Here is a 17,528-nt window from a genome sequence, read left to right as displayed (position 1 = left end):
TGGATTCTCTTACACGTTTTTCATTCAAATATACACACGCATGTATGTATGTATGTATGTATGTATGTATGTATGTATGTATGTGAGTGTGTTTCTGTATGTGTATGTACATACATATGTATGTGTGTGTTTGTGTATGTATGTATGTGAGTGTGTTTCTGTATGTGTATGTACATACATATGTATGTGTGTGTTTGTGTATGTATGTATGCATGTTTATGTGTGTGGGTATGTACGTATGTATGCATGTTTATGTGTGTGGGTATGTACGTATGTATGTACATATGTATGTGTGTGTGTTTGTGTATGTGTGTATGTATGTACGTACATACATACATATGTATGTACATGTGCGTGTTTGTGTATGTATGTATCGTGTTTGTGTGTGTATGTATCGTGTTTGTGTGTGTATGTATGCATGTATGTATGTGTGTATGCATTTATGTATGTATGCATGTATGTATGTGTGTTGGTATGTGTATGTATGTATGTATGTAGTATTGCTTAAAGCATTTAATTTATATTAATTTGTTTGTATATTCATTGCATATTTAATACATTTTTATTATATATTATTCTGTTTATCTAAAAACTTATTTTAAATATTATTTTCTATTTATCTACAGTGAAACCGTTAGATTGGAACACACTGCTTGGGGTATATCTGCTTTCATTTTATCTAACTTTCTGTCAGTGTATAGACTTTACCTACTATGTGAAAGAAGATAGAAACCCAGGTGTATATTTGGGTGATATCACCAGAGACACACATATTGATGAATTACTGATCACAGACAGAAATCTAATACGGTTCAAGCAGCTACAAAAAGACACAAAGAATGGAGAGCTGTTCAATGTTTCTAAAACTGGTAAACTTTATACAGCTCAGCGATTGAATGCTGAGGCTCTTTGTAAATATAACACTGAGTGCTTCAGAATAGTAGACATTGCTGTACAAAAAAAGGAATCTTTTCTAAAAATATTAGAAATCAAAGTGATTATAGAAGATGTTAATGACCATCAACCTGAATTCCCAACAAAAGAAATTGAGCTTCAGTTTGATGAAACCGATGGGAAAGGTACAAGAAGATCAATACCCAATGCTATTGACAAAGATATTGGTATATTGAATTCGCAGATTAGTTATGAATTGGTGAAAAATACTTATGATCCATTTTCACTCGCAGTTTCCAAGAGAGTTGATGGTTCTTACTCACTAGGAATTACATTAGAAACAACACTAGACAGAGAAGTAAAAGAAATTTACATGTTACAAGTTATTGCAAAGGATGGAGGATATCCACCAGAGCAAGGAGTGTTAAACATAAAGATATCAGTTTCGGATGTTAATGATAATTCTCCAGTATTCTCACAGAATGTCTATAACGTTACAGTGAATAACAGACAAAGAAACACGCCAATCATTACTCTCTCAGCAACTGATTTAGATTCAGGTAGAAATGGAAACATTTCTTACTATTTCAGTTCTAAAACAACTGATGATGCTAAACAAAATTTCATACTGAATGAATTGACTGGGGAAATACTTCTGCCAGAAAAGTTCAAATCGGGTGAAGTAAACAAATACAAACTATTTATTGAAGCTCAAGATGGAGGGAACCCTCCACTGAGTTCCATTGCCACTGTGCTTGTAAATATGGTGAACAGCCATAACGATGCACCCATCATTGATGTAAACTTTGTTTCAAAATCCAATGGTAACATAGCATCTATATCAGAAGGAATAGAAGTTGGCAGTTTCATTGCCTATGTTAAAGTCACTGATAACGACAATGGAGAAAATGGTAATGTAGATTGTGTTGTTGACCACGAACATTTTCAACTCCAGAAGCTTGGTGAAAAGAAATATAAAGTTATAATAAAGAAAGTGGTTGACCGAGAAGTAGAAAGTAACATAAATTTGGTAATAAGTTGCCACGACAAAGGAATCCCTTCACTTAAATCTGAAAGGAAATTTTCAATTCAGGTAACAGATATCAATGATGTACAGCCACACTTTGCTAAAACTATGTTCAAGTTTTTGACTTATGAAAATGAAAATCCATTCTTTCCAATCGGATTAATCAATGCTACAGATCCTGATTTGGGACCTGGAGGTGAACTAACATATTATCTTTTAAGTAACAACAGATATAATTTTCCATTTAAGATTTCTAAATTTGGTTTTATTTCAACTACACAGTCACTGGATCATGAACAACAAGAAATCTATAAATTCAAAGTTTTAGTTCAAGACAATGGGATACCATCTCTTAACAACACAGCAAATGTAGTTGTTGAAGTTATGGATGAAAATGACAATGCTCCCTATTTTACATTTCCCAGTGTTAACCCTTTCAATCTAGATGTCCACTACCATCCAAAGAGTAAGAGTGACATCACAACATTAAGAGCTTCTGATAGAGACAGTCATGTAAATTCCTTCCTCAGATACGAAATAATTAAAGGTAATAATAAACAAATGTTCACTGTTAATCCTTACAGTGGAGTGTTGTCATATTCTCGTGCCATCTATCAAAATGATGCTGGATTATATGAACTACATATAGCTGTCAAAGACAGCGGTACACCTGTTCTCACAGCTACAACTACATTATTTTTGACTCTAACAGTCAGCAACAAGACTTTGAAAATGTTTACAGCTGTAGACGCACAGTACGATGATAAAATACACATCAACTTATTTATCATCATTGTCATTGTAGCAATGACTGCTTCTGTAATCCTAGTGGTATCTATCACTATATGCATCGTCAGAAAAAATAACAGGAGAAATTCACAACAAAGAGGTGAATTAAGACCTTCCAATGTATTTTTAGATGAAAATAGACAATTAGAATATTTGTGTGAACAAGCAGCACTTCAATATGATTCGCCATCTGCTATGGCAGTGAGACTTCCTCCTGAACATAGCAAAGAATTTCAGAAGGCAAAACCAAGTCGAGAAGATAACTTTAAACATGAACTAACATGTGAAAGGAAACCTTCAGAATCACCAAGCCATTATCCCGATAACATAGACAGATCTATTCAGGTAAGACACCTATTTATTTTATTCAAGTGGCATTCATAACTGCTTAACAGGACTTTTGTAATGTTAAATGGTTATAAATGAAGGGGAGATAAATCGTAAAAATTTAGATTTCTACCTTATTCATTAAGATTGAAATCTTCAATACAGATTCTTATTAAAGGCTTGCATACATACAACTTTATATAAATTATATCAAGGGGGAAACATTTCCTATTAAGGAAGTATTTTCTTTATGATCCATTCAAAATTACTTGAAACACAAAGTAAGATAATTTATCTTTATTGTATAAGAAAAAAATGATTATTTTTCTAGAAATTTCCTGTATTTTTCGTTGTTTATTTTTTCATTGCGAACTTAACTTAGATTTTTTCTTCTTTGATAAAAAAATTATCTGAGGATTACAAAAACATGAATTCACAGACAAATATTTATATAGGATTCAATCATTTTTATGCCTGTTTTTCTTTTTTTTTTTCTTTTTTTTTCCAGGTTAGCATGGGTTTGTCAAATATATATCATTGATATCATTGAAATATTGTTTTACAGATGGATGCATTCCAATAACCGTTACTTTTTTTTTTTTTTTTTTGAGCAAGGAATGTTTTATTCCACATGTTTTTGAAAGTGCAGTACCCGCAAAAAAGTTTTTCGAGAGTGCAGTAACACTAAATTTCACTATTGTAACTCAACAGTTTCTCACACAAAGCACACAGAATGTAGATTTAGAAACACAGCCAGACAGACACACACACACACACAAATATGCACAATCACATACACATAGGATATGTAAGTATACATACACACACATATATATATGTATTTATGTGTAATATACACACACATATATACATGCATATATATATCATCATCATCGTTTAATGTCTATCTTCCATGCATGCATGGGTAAAATGTTATATGCATATATATATATAAATATATATATGGATATATAATATCTCTCTCTCTCTCTCTCTCTCTCTCTCTCTATATATATATATATATATATATATATATATATATGTGGTGAGAATGGAGGAGGATAGCTGCGTGAAAAAGTGCCACACCCTAACAGTTGAGGGAACCCGTGGAAGAGGTAGGCCCAGGAAGACCTGGGCTGAGGTGGTGAGGCAAGACCGTCGTACATTGGGCCTCACCGAGGCGATGACTACGGACCGAGACCTTTGGAAATGGGCTGTGCGTGAGAAGACCCGGCAAGCCAAGTAAGATCGTTGCCAGTGCCCCTGGACTGGTTCTTGTGCGGGTGGCACATGAGATGCACCATTTTGAGCGTGGCCGTTGCCAGTACCGCCTGACTGGCTCCTGTAGGATTTTCGAGCGAGATCGTTGCCAGTGCCCCTGGACTGGCTTGTGCGGGTGGCACATAAAAGACACCATTTCGAGCGTGGCCGTTTTCGTGCGGGTGACACGTAAAAGCACCCACTACACTCTCTGAGTGGTTGGCGTTAGGAAGGGCATCCAGCTGTAGAAACTCTGCCAAATCAGACTGGAGCCTGGTGTTGCCATCCGGTTTCACCAGTCCTCAGTCAAATCGTCCAACCCATGCTAGCATAGAAAGCGGACGTTAAACGATGATGATGATGATGATGATATATATATATATATATATATATATATATATACATACAGTTCATATTATCACTTTCTATAAGCTATAGGGTAGTGAGCTGGCAAAATGCTCATTTCTTTGTAACTGTATTTGTCCGCCACCACAGAAATAACAACCAGTGTTGGTATGTTTACATGACCTTAACTCCGCAGTTCAGCAAAAGAAGTAATAAAATAAATACCAGAATTAGAAAGAAAGTAAGTACTGGGGGTCAATTACTTCAACTAGATTGTTGAACTAGGATCAATTAGTTCAACAAAAATGCCTCAAGGTGGTGCTCCAGCATGACTGCAGATTAAAGAAGAAATGTCAAGCATGATATTAGTTTTCTGTAATGGTGAAATATATATAGGAACTAATAATATTAACTTGTGTTTATTTTAATTTCTCCTACATTAGCTTTGTAATACTATTCAGTATAGGAGTTAGTTAACTACTCTCCTGGAAGCAGACTGGAATATAGTCTATGTGGTGCTCAAAACTTAACAGTAACAGTATATTTATATGTACACACAAGATATACTATATATTTACACACACACACATATATATAACTTACTGATAGCAGACTTAGTTAGGATAATGAATGTGTCCCCACTATGCGAACCCTATGAAATGAAAAAACATATACAGAACTTCATGCACTGCATGCAATTCTCTGGATATGATCAGAAAGATAGGGTTTGAGTATACAGGGGTACTAGAAGGAAATTAGATAACATTATACGTAATGATACCAGTGGTACCTGCCCTAGATATAGAAATAAAGACTCGAATAGGATACAAAGAACTTGTGACAAAGCAAACAAGGCGAACACGTGGTATAAAACTGACAAATATCATGGAGAACTAGCCCGTAGATATAGAAAAGCCCTGAAAGAGACTAAACTCAACATTAAGATTGTTGAAAACTAGGGAACTCCATCACTATGTAGTACGTACCCCTTTGAGAATACCATATGCACCAATGATAACTGCATGCTATGTAGGATTAGCCCTGGCATTAACTGTAGAACTAGAAATGTAGTTTACAGCATAAAATACATAGGTGCTTGTAAAGACATGAACATGACATACATAGGGGAGACATCTAGGAGCACTGCGGAACAACTAAATGAATATTTGAGACAATATGATGACTAGTAGCAGTAGTAGTGATAGTACTACTACTACTATTATTATTATTATTATTATTATTATTATTATTATTAGTAGTAGTAGTAGTAGTAGTAGTAGTAGTAGTAGTAGTAGTAGTAGTAGTAGTATTGGACATACCCGGCTTGTTGCTGGAGAAGTCGCTAAAGTACTAGCTGTTCACTTCCCATGAACTAAGGTGGTATGTTCTTTTTTCAAGTCTCAAGGACTTTACAGAAACTCTTTTTTGAACTGCCAAGTAATGCTGTTTTTTGGTTGAGTTCTCTTTTTCATTTTTCTGATTGTCTTTTCTAAACACTTTTCAATACCTTTGCCTACAACAGTTATTGGCACAATACACACTGTTTACCTTGACTATAGCTCTTTCATTTCTGTCTTCAGAGCTTCATATCTCATCAGTTTTTCTTCTTTTGTGGTAATTCTGTTGTCCCCAGAGCAAGCAATATCTATGATCAGGCATGATTTTTCTCCTTTGTCTATCAACACAATATTGGATTTCTAATGTTCAATTCTAACTTTCCCATGTGTAATATTTCTAATAAAATATATTAGCCAAAGAATCAAGAATATGGAAGGGTTGAATTATCATCATCATCATCATCATCATTTAATGCCCATTTTCCATACTGACAGGGGTTAGACAGTTTGACTAGAGCTGATAAGCCAGAGAGCTGTACCAGGCTGTAGTTGTCTGTTTTGGCTTGGTTTCTATGTCTGAATGCTGTTCCTAATGCCAAACTTTTGAAACATAACTTAAAAGATTCCAACTCAAAATTTCAATGGAATATTTTTATATAAATTATATGCACTAAAAGATTAAACAATTTTTCTATCATAGGACCTTGGAGCATTTTGTGTGCTTTCAGAAGGTTAATTATCAAAATAGATGCCTTTTACTTATCATTCATATTTTAATTACAAGTAGCTAACTTCAGAAATTGATAATATATGCCCAAATAATTCAGGCAAGCATCCAAAGTTGCTTACTCTGCAACATGTTTAATCATACAAGATTCTTTTTAACACAATAAAATTTCATCATCAGAAAAATTTGAAGAAATTTTACTTTGAATTTCTTGAAATAATCACATCAGTCTTTTAACATAGGCAAGCAACGGCTATGTTTATTTAATCTGGTTTACACAACTGAAGCATTATTAGATTGAAATAGCCATCTATTTATTATATTTAATATATACAGGGTGTCCACAAAGTCTGGGTACACAGGGATTAACACATATTTTAAGAAATTATTATTTCTTATATTTAATTATGTTATGATTTTATTTACTCCATGTACCCAGGCCTTTTGGACCGAGACCTTTGGAAATGTGCTGTGCGTGAGAAGACCCGGCAAGCCAAGTAAGATCGTTGCCAGTGCCCCTGGACTGGCTCTTGTGCGGGTGACACATGAGATGCACCATTTTGAGCGTGGCCATTGCCAGTACCGCCTGACTGGCTCCCATAGGATTTTCGAGCGAGATCGTTGCCAGTGCCCCTGGACTGGCTTGTGTGGGTGGCACATAAAAGACACCATTTCGAGCGTGGCCGTTGCCAGTATCGCCTGACTGGCCTTCGTGCAGGTGACACATAAAAGCATCTACTACACTCTCTGAGTGGTTGGCGTTAGGAAGGGCATCCAGCTGTAGAAACTCTGCCAAATTTAGATTGGAGCTTGGTGTTGCCATCCGGTTTCACCAGTCCTCAGTCAAGTCGTCCAACCCATGCTAGCATGGAAAGCGGACGTTAAACGATGATGATGATGATGATATATATATATATATACTTTTCATCTGAGATGAAATCACTTATAGATGTGCTGTGTTTAAAGATATCAAAGTGTGAAACAGAATCTGAGGCATCTTGCAAAAGTCTGTGTTGGCAGAAAAATAAATATTAAAGCTTTGCAAAGAGAAAATTATTTTACTCCGAGGAAAAAGAAAATTCTAACATTTCAGGCAGTTATTCTGTCACTGATGAAAGGTGTTGCATGAATTGTTCAGATTTTTCTTTTCTTCATAACATCAAAGTAATTCATTCTACATCAAACCTTTGTGGAAACTATAGTTAATTAAGTAGGAGCAGGTGAAATGATTGGTTTTTAACTTGGACACAAGATGAGCAATTTTAGATTAGAGGGAATGTTAGTTGATTACATTAATACCAATATCTGACAAGTACTTATTTTAATCATCCCAGCTGGAAGAATGGTAAAGTATACTTTTGTGGATTTTGAACCCAGAAGATACAGAGCAAATACTGTAAGACATTTTGTCTGATGATGTAATTATTCTGCCATTCATCAAACCTTGGAAGCAGGTATAATAATGATACATATTATTTCTAACATAAGAGGCACAAGGCCAGCCATTTAAGCAACCCAAAAGTTCTATACTTCCCCATTTAAACAGTCCACCAATCTATCACAGCGTTTACCCTTAGCTAAGACAGTTAAGCTGAGGAAGTTACTCCTTTTCAGGTGAGTAGATTAAAGTAATGTCAAAAGAAATACTTTTTACTCAAGAACACAATTCACAGCCTGGTTAGGGAACTGCAATCCCCATCTTACAATTGTGAGTCCAACACTGTAACCAGTATGCTATGTTCATTTATTGGAAAATTACAATGATATTTTTTAATGCATTTCAGAAGATCAGAATTTCAAATGAATTTACTTATTATAGTTCCAGTATTTTATTTTGGCAAAAACATTAAAGTCTTAGATAAAATGTCTTGCTATCCTTTATGTTTCAAGTTCAAATTCCACCTAGAATAGCTTTGTTTTGCATCCTTCAGGGGTTGATAAAATAAAAATAACTGTTAAGAAATGTAATTGTTTATAATCTCCCTTCCAAAATTTGTGGCCCTGTACCAATGTTAGGTATCAATATTTCATTCATTCATACATACATACATATGTGTATGTACGTATGTATATATGTATGATGACGACAACGATGACAATGATACTAATAATACTTATATACCAGCTGAGAATTACACTACCAAACTATATCCATTTCTGAATAGGTTCACAGTTGATATACCATCATGTCCATGGCAAAAGTATTCAACTCATAAATGAGCCAATCTAATTTAATTAAATTTAGTGATAACTTATTTAATGAACTGAGCATTAAATATCTTCTTTTTTTTTTCCCATCCATTTTTTTTCTGTGCTCAATTCATGGAAGGTGGGGCTTTACCTGTAAGAATTGTGACATTCGAATTCCCCAATTACTTATGGTTGTTCTCTCCTGGATCTGTTTTGGGTGCCCAGCCTCCCAGGACAAGTTGTAGGCTTATTGCTGGATGTACTAGCATTGGATGAGGGCTACAATATATTTTTCTATCAAATGGACCCCTCTACCTAAGACCTGAATGTGTCCATTGTTTAACTGCATACTGGATGATGTAGTATAGATATTCTTACAAACCCTTTTCATATTGTAGCTTTTGGCAGTGTTACTAATACCAGGCATCAAGCTGGTATTTGTGCTGAACCTTCTAAAAGGTATCAAATATCTACTTATGTGTAGGAAAAGAGACAACATACATTCAGTAACCAATGGTTAATATTATTTTTATAATTTCAGCTAGTAAGGGAGTTAATTCAAATATATTTCAGTATTATTAGACTTCCTCAGCAAAATATTATCTTTCTCAAACTTGCTAGAAACCATTTCTTTCATGCATGAATTTCAGTTCACTTCAAGGGAGTAGCAACATTTTAGAATTTATCTTGAGCTTTGTTCCAAGTCATCTTAAGAAATATAGTTCTTACTGGGTTGTCTTACCTTAGATACATTACATGAAGATGGATATCTGAAAGAGTTCCTTCATGTCTCAGTCAATGGATCTAATATTTCATTTAAGTGTCTGCTAAAAATCAGTCAATGTTAATGTTCATTTGTAAACTGTCCTCAGTAGCTTATTAACCTCACAACTACGATTACACATGAAATCATAAACAAATAAATTTCTTCACTCACCATCAAGCTCAGCCCCTTGCACAAAACAACAGAAATATTGTTCTTTTTAATTCTGAAGAAGATGCTCATTTTATCAGGTAACTCTGTACACATCTAGTAACTGACTTGGTAGACACCCACAAAAGTATTCACCATCTTTTCTACAACAACCTTGTGCACTTTTTTAAATTCAATATCTCTAACACCCATTGGATATGTTTACAAAATCAGAAAACACAGTTCCCATAACTCCCGGATGCATTTTTTCATGCTCGCACTTACAGATGCATGGAATAGACTATCTGTATCAATTGTTAGCTGTCAGAATGCTACATCATACTAAACTTCCAACAATATGACTGATGACCCACAGTTTGTTTTTTTTTAATGACTCATTCACTGTTCACTTTCTATGTATCATTCTATGTACTGTATATGCATTTTTGGCTACCTTTTCCAACAAGTTATACTGCATCTGAGCACCAAAAACAATAATCTAATTATTATGATTATTACATGGTAATGTTCATTTGTAAACTGTCCTCAGGGCTTTTTGTTTTGTCTGTTTTAAGAAATACTAACTTCACAAAGATATGTTTGTTTCCACTTACCAGAAAATGGATTTCAGACTGCGAGATTCCAGTTTGAGATGAAGGAACACACCTAAGGCTTCAGGATAATTTTTTCTTGATAGAAATATTTCCATAGAGAAATGGTTCCATAAATATGTCGCAATGTACACTGTACTCTCACAATGACCGTTTCGTGAATGAATGTATTTGTTGTGAAGCATCTACTCTTTATCTTAGTGAAACTGAATGCATAATGATAGTTATCAATTTCATGTCTCTATCGATAACCAAACAAATAAATAAGCTGGCATTTTTGGTCGCATAAACCAAGGGAAATAAGTATTCCTGCAATTACCTCCCTTACCCTTCAAATTTATAGTACAGTATTGTTGGCACTCCGTCGCTTACGACGTCGAGGGTTCCAGCTGATCCGAACAACGGAACAGCCTGCTCGTGAAATTAACGTGCAAGTGGCTGAGCACTCCACAGACACGTGTACCCTTAACGTAGTTCTCGAGGATATTCAGCCTGACACAGTGTGACAAGGCTGACCCTTTGAATTACAGGCACAACAGAAACAGGGAGTAAGAGTGAGAGAAAGTTGTGGTGAAAGAGTACAGCAGGGTTCACCACCACCCCCTGCTGGAGCCTTATGGAGCTTTAGGCGTTTTCGCTCAATAAACACTCACAACGCCCGGTCTGGGAATCGAAACTGCGATCCTATGACCGCGAGTCCACTGCCCTAACCACTGGGCCAATTGCGCCTCCACAGTTCAGTTTTAAATTAGTACTTTTAAACAATTTTGTTTATAAAATAGTTTGTAACGAGAATTAATCTTAAAGTGATCAGCTTTTAGTAATTTAAATGTACAGATTCCCTGTAGGTAATTCATCCATATTTCCAGAGAAAGGCGTGAGGGCCACAGGACGCATCTGTTACACCTATACTTTTAAACTCAATAGGTCTTATTCATTTTTATGTTATATCCAATTGAAATAATTGACTAATTTTATCTCAATAATTTAATAAAATATTTAAATTGTAATATATATATTATATTTCTATTACTTTGTTTTAAATGTTTTATTAACACAATTTCCTGTTAGATTTTTCTTCATCAAACATCTGAGTGAAATACAACCATAAATGCTTAAGCCAATGATGGAACATTTCTAGACTAACGAGTGTCAGTCTAGAAATAGTGACCAAATTCGTTTCAATCTTCATTCTGAATTAATGAAAGACCCCTTATGCTGGTCAACGGGACTGCTAGAAATAGCTGCTGAAATTCATTCAAATGATGACTTAATAATTTAAAAATAAAAAAAGGACGTGGTAGATAACTTAGTGCTTGATACAAGTGTTTGAAAATAGGTATGATTGCCGTGGCTGGCGCATGACTTTGATTATACTTTTGATCTATCTGTTCTAATCAATCATATTAATTTTAATTTATAAACACACATCATCTTTTCTCAAGTTCTGTAGAAATTCAATTCACCTAAGTCTTTTTTTTTTTTTTAATTTTGAGTTTTCTCAAAGTTTGAATTTCTTCGGCTGTCACTTTCTTTTATTGATATGGAAAAATGGAGAAGAAATTAAGAAAATATTCAATATTAATAACTATTCAAAATTAGTTTATTCATTTAATTATTATTTAAAAAAAATCATAGCCATTAAAACTTATGTAGCTAAAGTTTGTTGAATTATCTCCCTTAGACTTGCAAGGTGTATTACGTACTATTGTATTTGATCACATAAAAGACGAACAGGTATATTTGACGTACCCAAATTTCAGTAACGTATATTCAAATAATATAGACCAGACTTAACAGATAGGGCCTGGCATGATTTATCTGGAAATATTTTTTTAAATAAAAAATGCGTTTTATAAAACGCCATCAAATACGATATATCATATCTGTCCATTCCAGTAAAAACATTCTTTTTCAAAATTTTCCTCGATTCTGAAGTTTAACATGTTTTTCACTTTATCTCGGTTTATGATATTTCTTTGGTGAGGTTTACTATCCAAAGATTTTTCCTTACTACTTCTACCAGAATTGTTTTTCACTTTTATCTTTCCCGGCAAAAGCCCATCCTTGGCATAGCAAGGACTGCATCCCAAAGACTAACACTTTACTCCAAGGCCAAAAAGTATTCCAGCCTCTGATAGCTGCTGACACACCACAAGGCTCAAGTAAGGCCCTCAATGAAGTACTACTCAGACAACTAGAGTGGTGCTGCTGCTATGCACAAATACATACTGGTCTGCATTCACAGAATGGCCACTCAGAAACTGTATTTGATGACGCCTTCTAAAAGACACACAGACATATGAGAGACACTCCAATTTCAGCCTTGCATATTGAGGGAAAATGTTTCATTCCATTAAAGCCTATAGTATAGGCTCAATTTCACATATAGGACTCAAGGTGGTTTCTCAGGACATTTTTGGAAGGTGGAGAAAGTGCATCTTATATTCCATCAAAAATGGTAATTGGTATTCTATCACTAGCAGATACACTTCAGCTTCTGTTCTACAGGTGTGCTGTTACCTTTCTCCATCTTTACTATCATATGTGAAACTCCTCTATCCCTGCACTAAATATTCGGCACGGTCCTTTCTCTCCCAGAATGCCAGTTCTCTGGAACTGAGCTAGGAAAAAGCATGCGCTAGAATCCAGGTATTTCAACATGCAGGACACCAGGAACAGTTTGGTAGTGGGCTCACCATGTATGAGAACACGCACACACACACACATGTTGGTATCCTATTCTATCTAAGTTATAGATCCAACCTTGAGATTGTTCCAGGAATGGCATTTATAAAAAAGAACACAGAAGTATTTATCGATAAAAACCGCTGCTGAAACAGCTGTTGTAAATTTTAAAACTCCACTTGTGTCATTCTTGTGTGTGTGTGTGTGTGTGTGTGTGTGTGTGTGTGTGTGTGTGTGTGTGTGTGTGTGTGTGTGTGTGTGTGTGTGTGTGTGTGTGTGTGTGTGTGTGTTTCATCCACGTCCCCTGCCATTTCATAACCACGTTTGATTTGCTTACATACCTGAAACTTAGTGGATTAACAGTAGGTTTTGATAGAATAAGTACCAGACATAAAAACACAATAACTAGAGTTGATCCGTTTGACTTAAACCTTTCAAGGCCCAGCATGGCTACCATCTAATGACTGAAACATAAAAAGTAGACTGCATGCATCAATTTGATAGCTTTCATTCTCAACTCCTTTTCCAGTAAAATATGTGCCTTATAAGTAAATCGTAAGACAGAAAGCTGGTAGAATCATTATCACATTGGACAAAATGCATAGTAACATTTCTTCTGGCTTTATGTTGAGTTCAAATGTTGCTGAGGTTGACTTTGGCATTCATCCCTTCAAGGTTGATGAAATAAGTATCATTGGACTACAGGGGGACAGTGTAATCAACTCCCCCTTTCTTCTAAAATTGCTGGCTTTGTGCCAAAAGTTATAAAACATTCTTAGTAAATCATTTAAAATTAGTCACTTTTTCAAATATTACTCATTCCACCAACATTTTATGATAAACAGAGAAATTTTACAGCATGGTGTAGCTTAAATGCTTAAATATTTCTCTGTAATTCTTTTTTCTTTTTGTCTGATGTTCTTGATCTAATGGGACAACCAGGATATGATAACTAAAAAGACAGAGAACTGCATCTAGCTGGTGTTCATGTTCAACTGAGTAGACAAAAACAACTTGAAATGAAGTACCTTACAATGCAGCACTTGGTCCAGGAATTGAAACAATGACATTACGACCATTAACCAAACACCCTAACAACTAGGCTGTCTGCTTCACAGCTAGCAGTAGACAAGCCAATAAAATACAAGTCTGAGAACTTTGCTGATATTATTGTTATTTTTTTTTTTTAATCAATATTGTGTGAAGATACATGACTCAGTGAATAGAATGATGGGTGCATGATCATTAGGTTGTATGTTTGATTCTCAGACTGAGTGATGCATTGGATCTTGGACAGGGTTGGATTAAGACCCATAGAGGCCTTAAGCGCTTAAAAAATTTTGGTGCCCCCATATATATTTAATTCAAGATATAAACAATAATAAACCATAAAATAATTTTTTATTTTTCAAAACGAAACAAAACTAACAGCAAGATGGAAAATAATGTTTATGCTTGTATATTTTCACTTTATATATATTTGAAAAGATTTCTCCTACTTTTTTGTAATTGCAAAGTTTTTGATCAGATCATTACTATGACACCATAAACACATTTAAATTAAATTTCTAATCATATAAACTACTTTGAATAATATTTTAGGCAAGTTTAAAGTGATTTCTTTTGTGCCATAAACTTTTTACCATTTCTGTGGTGCCCTTCTTCACTTGATACTCTAAGTATGTACTTATTTTGCTTAATCCAGGGCCAATCCTAGAACAAGACACTTCATTTCATGTTGCTCCAGTATACTTGGCTAAAAATGAATCCCAGTCGCACCTAATGGGGTTAACCCTACGAGAGACTGGCATTCCATTCAAGGACAGGTTTGGTTTTGCTTTTGTCAAAAATGCCTTGAAAATCTGGATAAGTTCCAGCTTCTCGAACCTGTGGGCTTCAGACCTACTTTAAGGTCAATGCTTCTCAAAATGGGTTTCAGGCTTGCATGAAAACATTCAGGGATTCTGCATGATCTTATATATGTTTTCCTTGTTTCAGTCTTTGGACTGTACAATGCTGGGCCACCTCCTTGAAGAATTTAGTTGAAAAAAAAAATCAACCCAAATACTTATTTTTTAATGTCTGGTGGTACTTATACTATCAGTCTCTTTTACCAAATCACTAAGTTACAGAGATGTAAATAAACCAACACTAGTTGTCAAGCAGTGATGGGGGACAAACACAGATACAAAAATCCACACATACACACATGTACATATAAATATACTCTAAATTTAATCATTGTTAAAATTATTATAATGTCAGTTGCCCATAAAATATAGACACTAGGTGGAGTACATGAGTTTTTAAAGTCATATTATGTTCCTTGAAAAAAAAATGTTTAGGAGTAGCTGCATAAAGCAATCAGATTAATTCTGGTAGCAGCTGTAGTGATAGCAGTATTTTCAGAATGAGAAACATAGAAATGTCTCTTGTGGAATTTGGAAAGTAAGTCAGAAAGATGTAAACAGAAGCAAAAGAATAGATTTCTCAAATGATTTAAGAAACGACTTGTTCACACACACACACACACACACACACACACACACACACACACACACACACACACACACACACACACACACACACACACACACACACACATTAAGATTCAGGTGAATTGGTAAGCGTTGATTATAGAATCACTAAATATGCACATGCCAAGGATTTTAAATCTTTTTAAAATGTCCTTAACTGTGAAGTTCATGTACTCATCTGAGGAAAATAGTTTTTACTATGATAAAATATAGTCATTAATCAATTTTAAAATTCTTTAGAAACAGCTGTAATGAATTGACACCTATCCATTGTTATATATATGTGTGTGGGTGTACACACACATACATATAGAAGAGAGAGAGACAGACAGACAGACAAACAGATGGAAACTGTGTGGAAGCCAATCGTGTTTGTGTGTATCTATTTGCTTGTATCCCCACCATTTGGTAACCAGTGTTGGTTTGTTTACATCTCTGACACTTAGCAGTTCTGCAAAAGAAACTGATAGAATAAGTATGATACTTAAAAACTAAGTGCTGGGGTCAATTTGTTCAACTAAGATTTTTCAAGACAGTACCCCTGTATGGCTGCAGTCTAATGACTGAAGCAAGTAAAGGATAAAAAAATAAAAGATACATAAATATGTATATAGATATGTTTGTGTGTGTGTCTGTTTGTCTGTCTGAGTGTATGTGTATGTTATTACCACACCAGATTCAGTTCACCTATTCTTTAAACCATCAAAATTTCGTCTAAGATTCTATTAATGTTCCAAGTATTATCAGCTTCTTACAGAATAAATTTTAAACTACATCAATACATACAGACAAGATTTTTTTTTTTTTAATCACTATTTTGTAATGATTCTAATAAGTATCAAAGCATAGGAGATAGTTTGTAAAAAAAAAACACATTTTAATAAATTATTACATCCTGTCTTTCAGGAGATAAATGTATAGAACTATTTTCTTTCTGTTGCATTTATTCTTTTTATATTAATCTTCAGCAGTAGAAATCCAGTGCTAAATAAGTTTCATGTAAAATTCTAATACTCTTATTTAGATTGACCATTATGTTGGGTCTATGAGAACTATAGAGGCTTTTCAGGAGTGATCTCGACTCCAAAACCACAGGTTTTTTTTTATCATTATAGAAAGATGTGGGGCAAGAGACAAAGAAAGAGGTGAGAAAGAAAAAGAGACAGACAATCAGATTAATATCTATCTGTCTGCTTACCTGCATATCTATCTATCTGTTTGCCTACCTGCATATCTATCTATCTATCTATCTATCTATCTATCTATCCATCTGTCTATCTATCTATCTATCTGTCTATCTATCTATCTATCTATCTATTTATCTATCCGTCTGTCTGTCAGTCTATCTGTCTATCTATTCATCTGTTTATCATCTGACAAACAGACAGACAGACAGATAGACAGACAGATAGACAGACAGATACATACAAAATAGATAGATGGAAAAAGATATGAAAGGCTGTCAAATTATTGAAATTTAAGACTTTGAAGTTATGGCTTGATATTTGAGACACTGTGAATGTGAAAGTCTTTTTCCCTGTGCTTTTTCTGTTTTCTAAACTACATTCCTTGAGATATCTCTAAAATATTCTAGACACTTCTCTATTTCTCCAAATTCTTTCTTTCTCTTTCTATCCAATCATTTTAATAACTTTATTCATTGAATTCTAAAATTGGTGCATATTTTGAGTAACCAAAGGACTTCAATGCTTCTTTATTCTATCAACTTTAGAGAAGCGATGAAGTATGGAGGTGAGCTCAAACTGAACTCAAAATATAATAAACCCATAAATACTGCACGGCATTTTGTCTGAATCAGAAAGGGTTCAACCAATTCACAACACCGAATTTCACCGTAATTGAGACAGACACTCTTAGTATTC

General features: G+C 34.5%; 1 protein-coding gene across 1 annotated transcript in view; it reads left to right on the top strand.

Annotated features, from left to right (window-relative positions):
- The window catches only part of LOC149132702 (protocadherin beta-15-like), a 105,415-nt gene that overhangs the window by 51,785 nt on the left and 36,102 nt on the right, over window positions 1-17,528 (top strand). The window contains exon 2 of the mRNA XM_014919380.3: window positions 627-3,055. Coding sequence (XP_014774866.1) covers window positions 627-3,055 — 2,429 coding nt within the window. The remainder of the gene's footprint in view (window positions 1-626; window positions 3,056-17,528) is intronic.

This window comes from Octopus bimaculoides, chromosome 14, assembly GCF_046866305.1.
Source record: "Octopus bimaculoides isolate indiv1 chromosome 14, ASM4686630v1, whole genome shotgun sequence".
NCBI lineage: Eukaryota > Metazoa > Mollusca > Cephalopoda > Octopoda > Octopodidae > Octopus > Octopus bimaculoides.
Note: the sequence above shows the minus strand (reverse complement) of the source record. Positions and strands in the feature narration are given on the sequence as shown.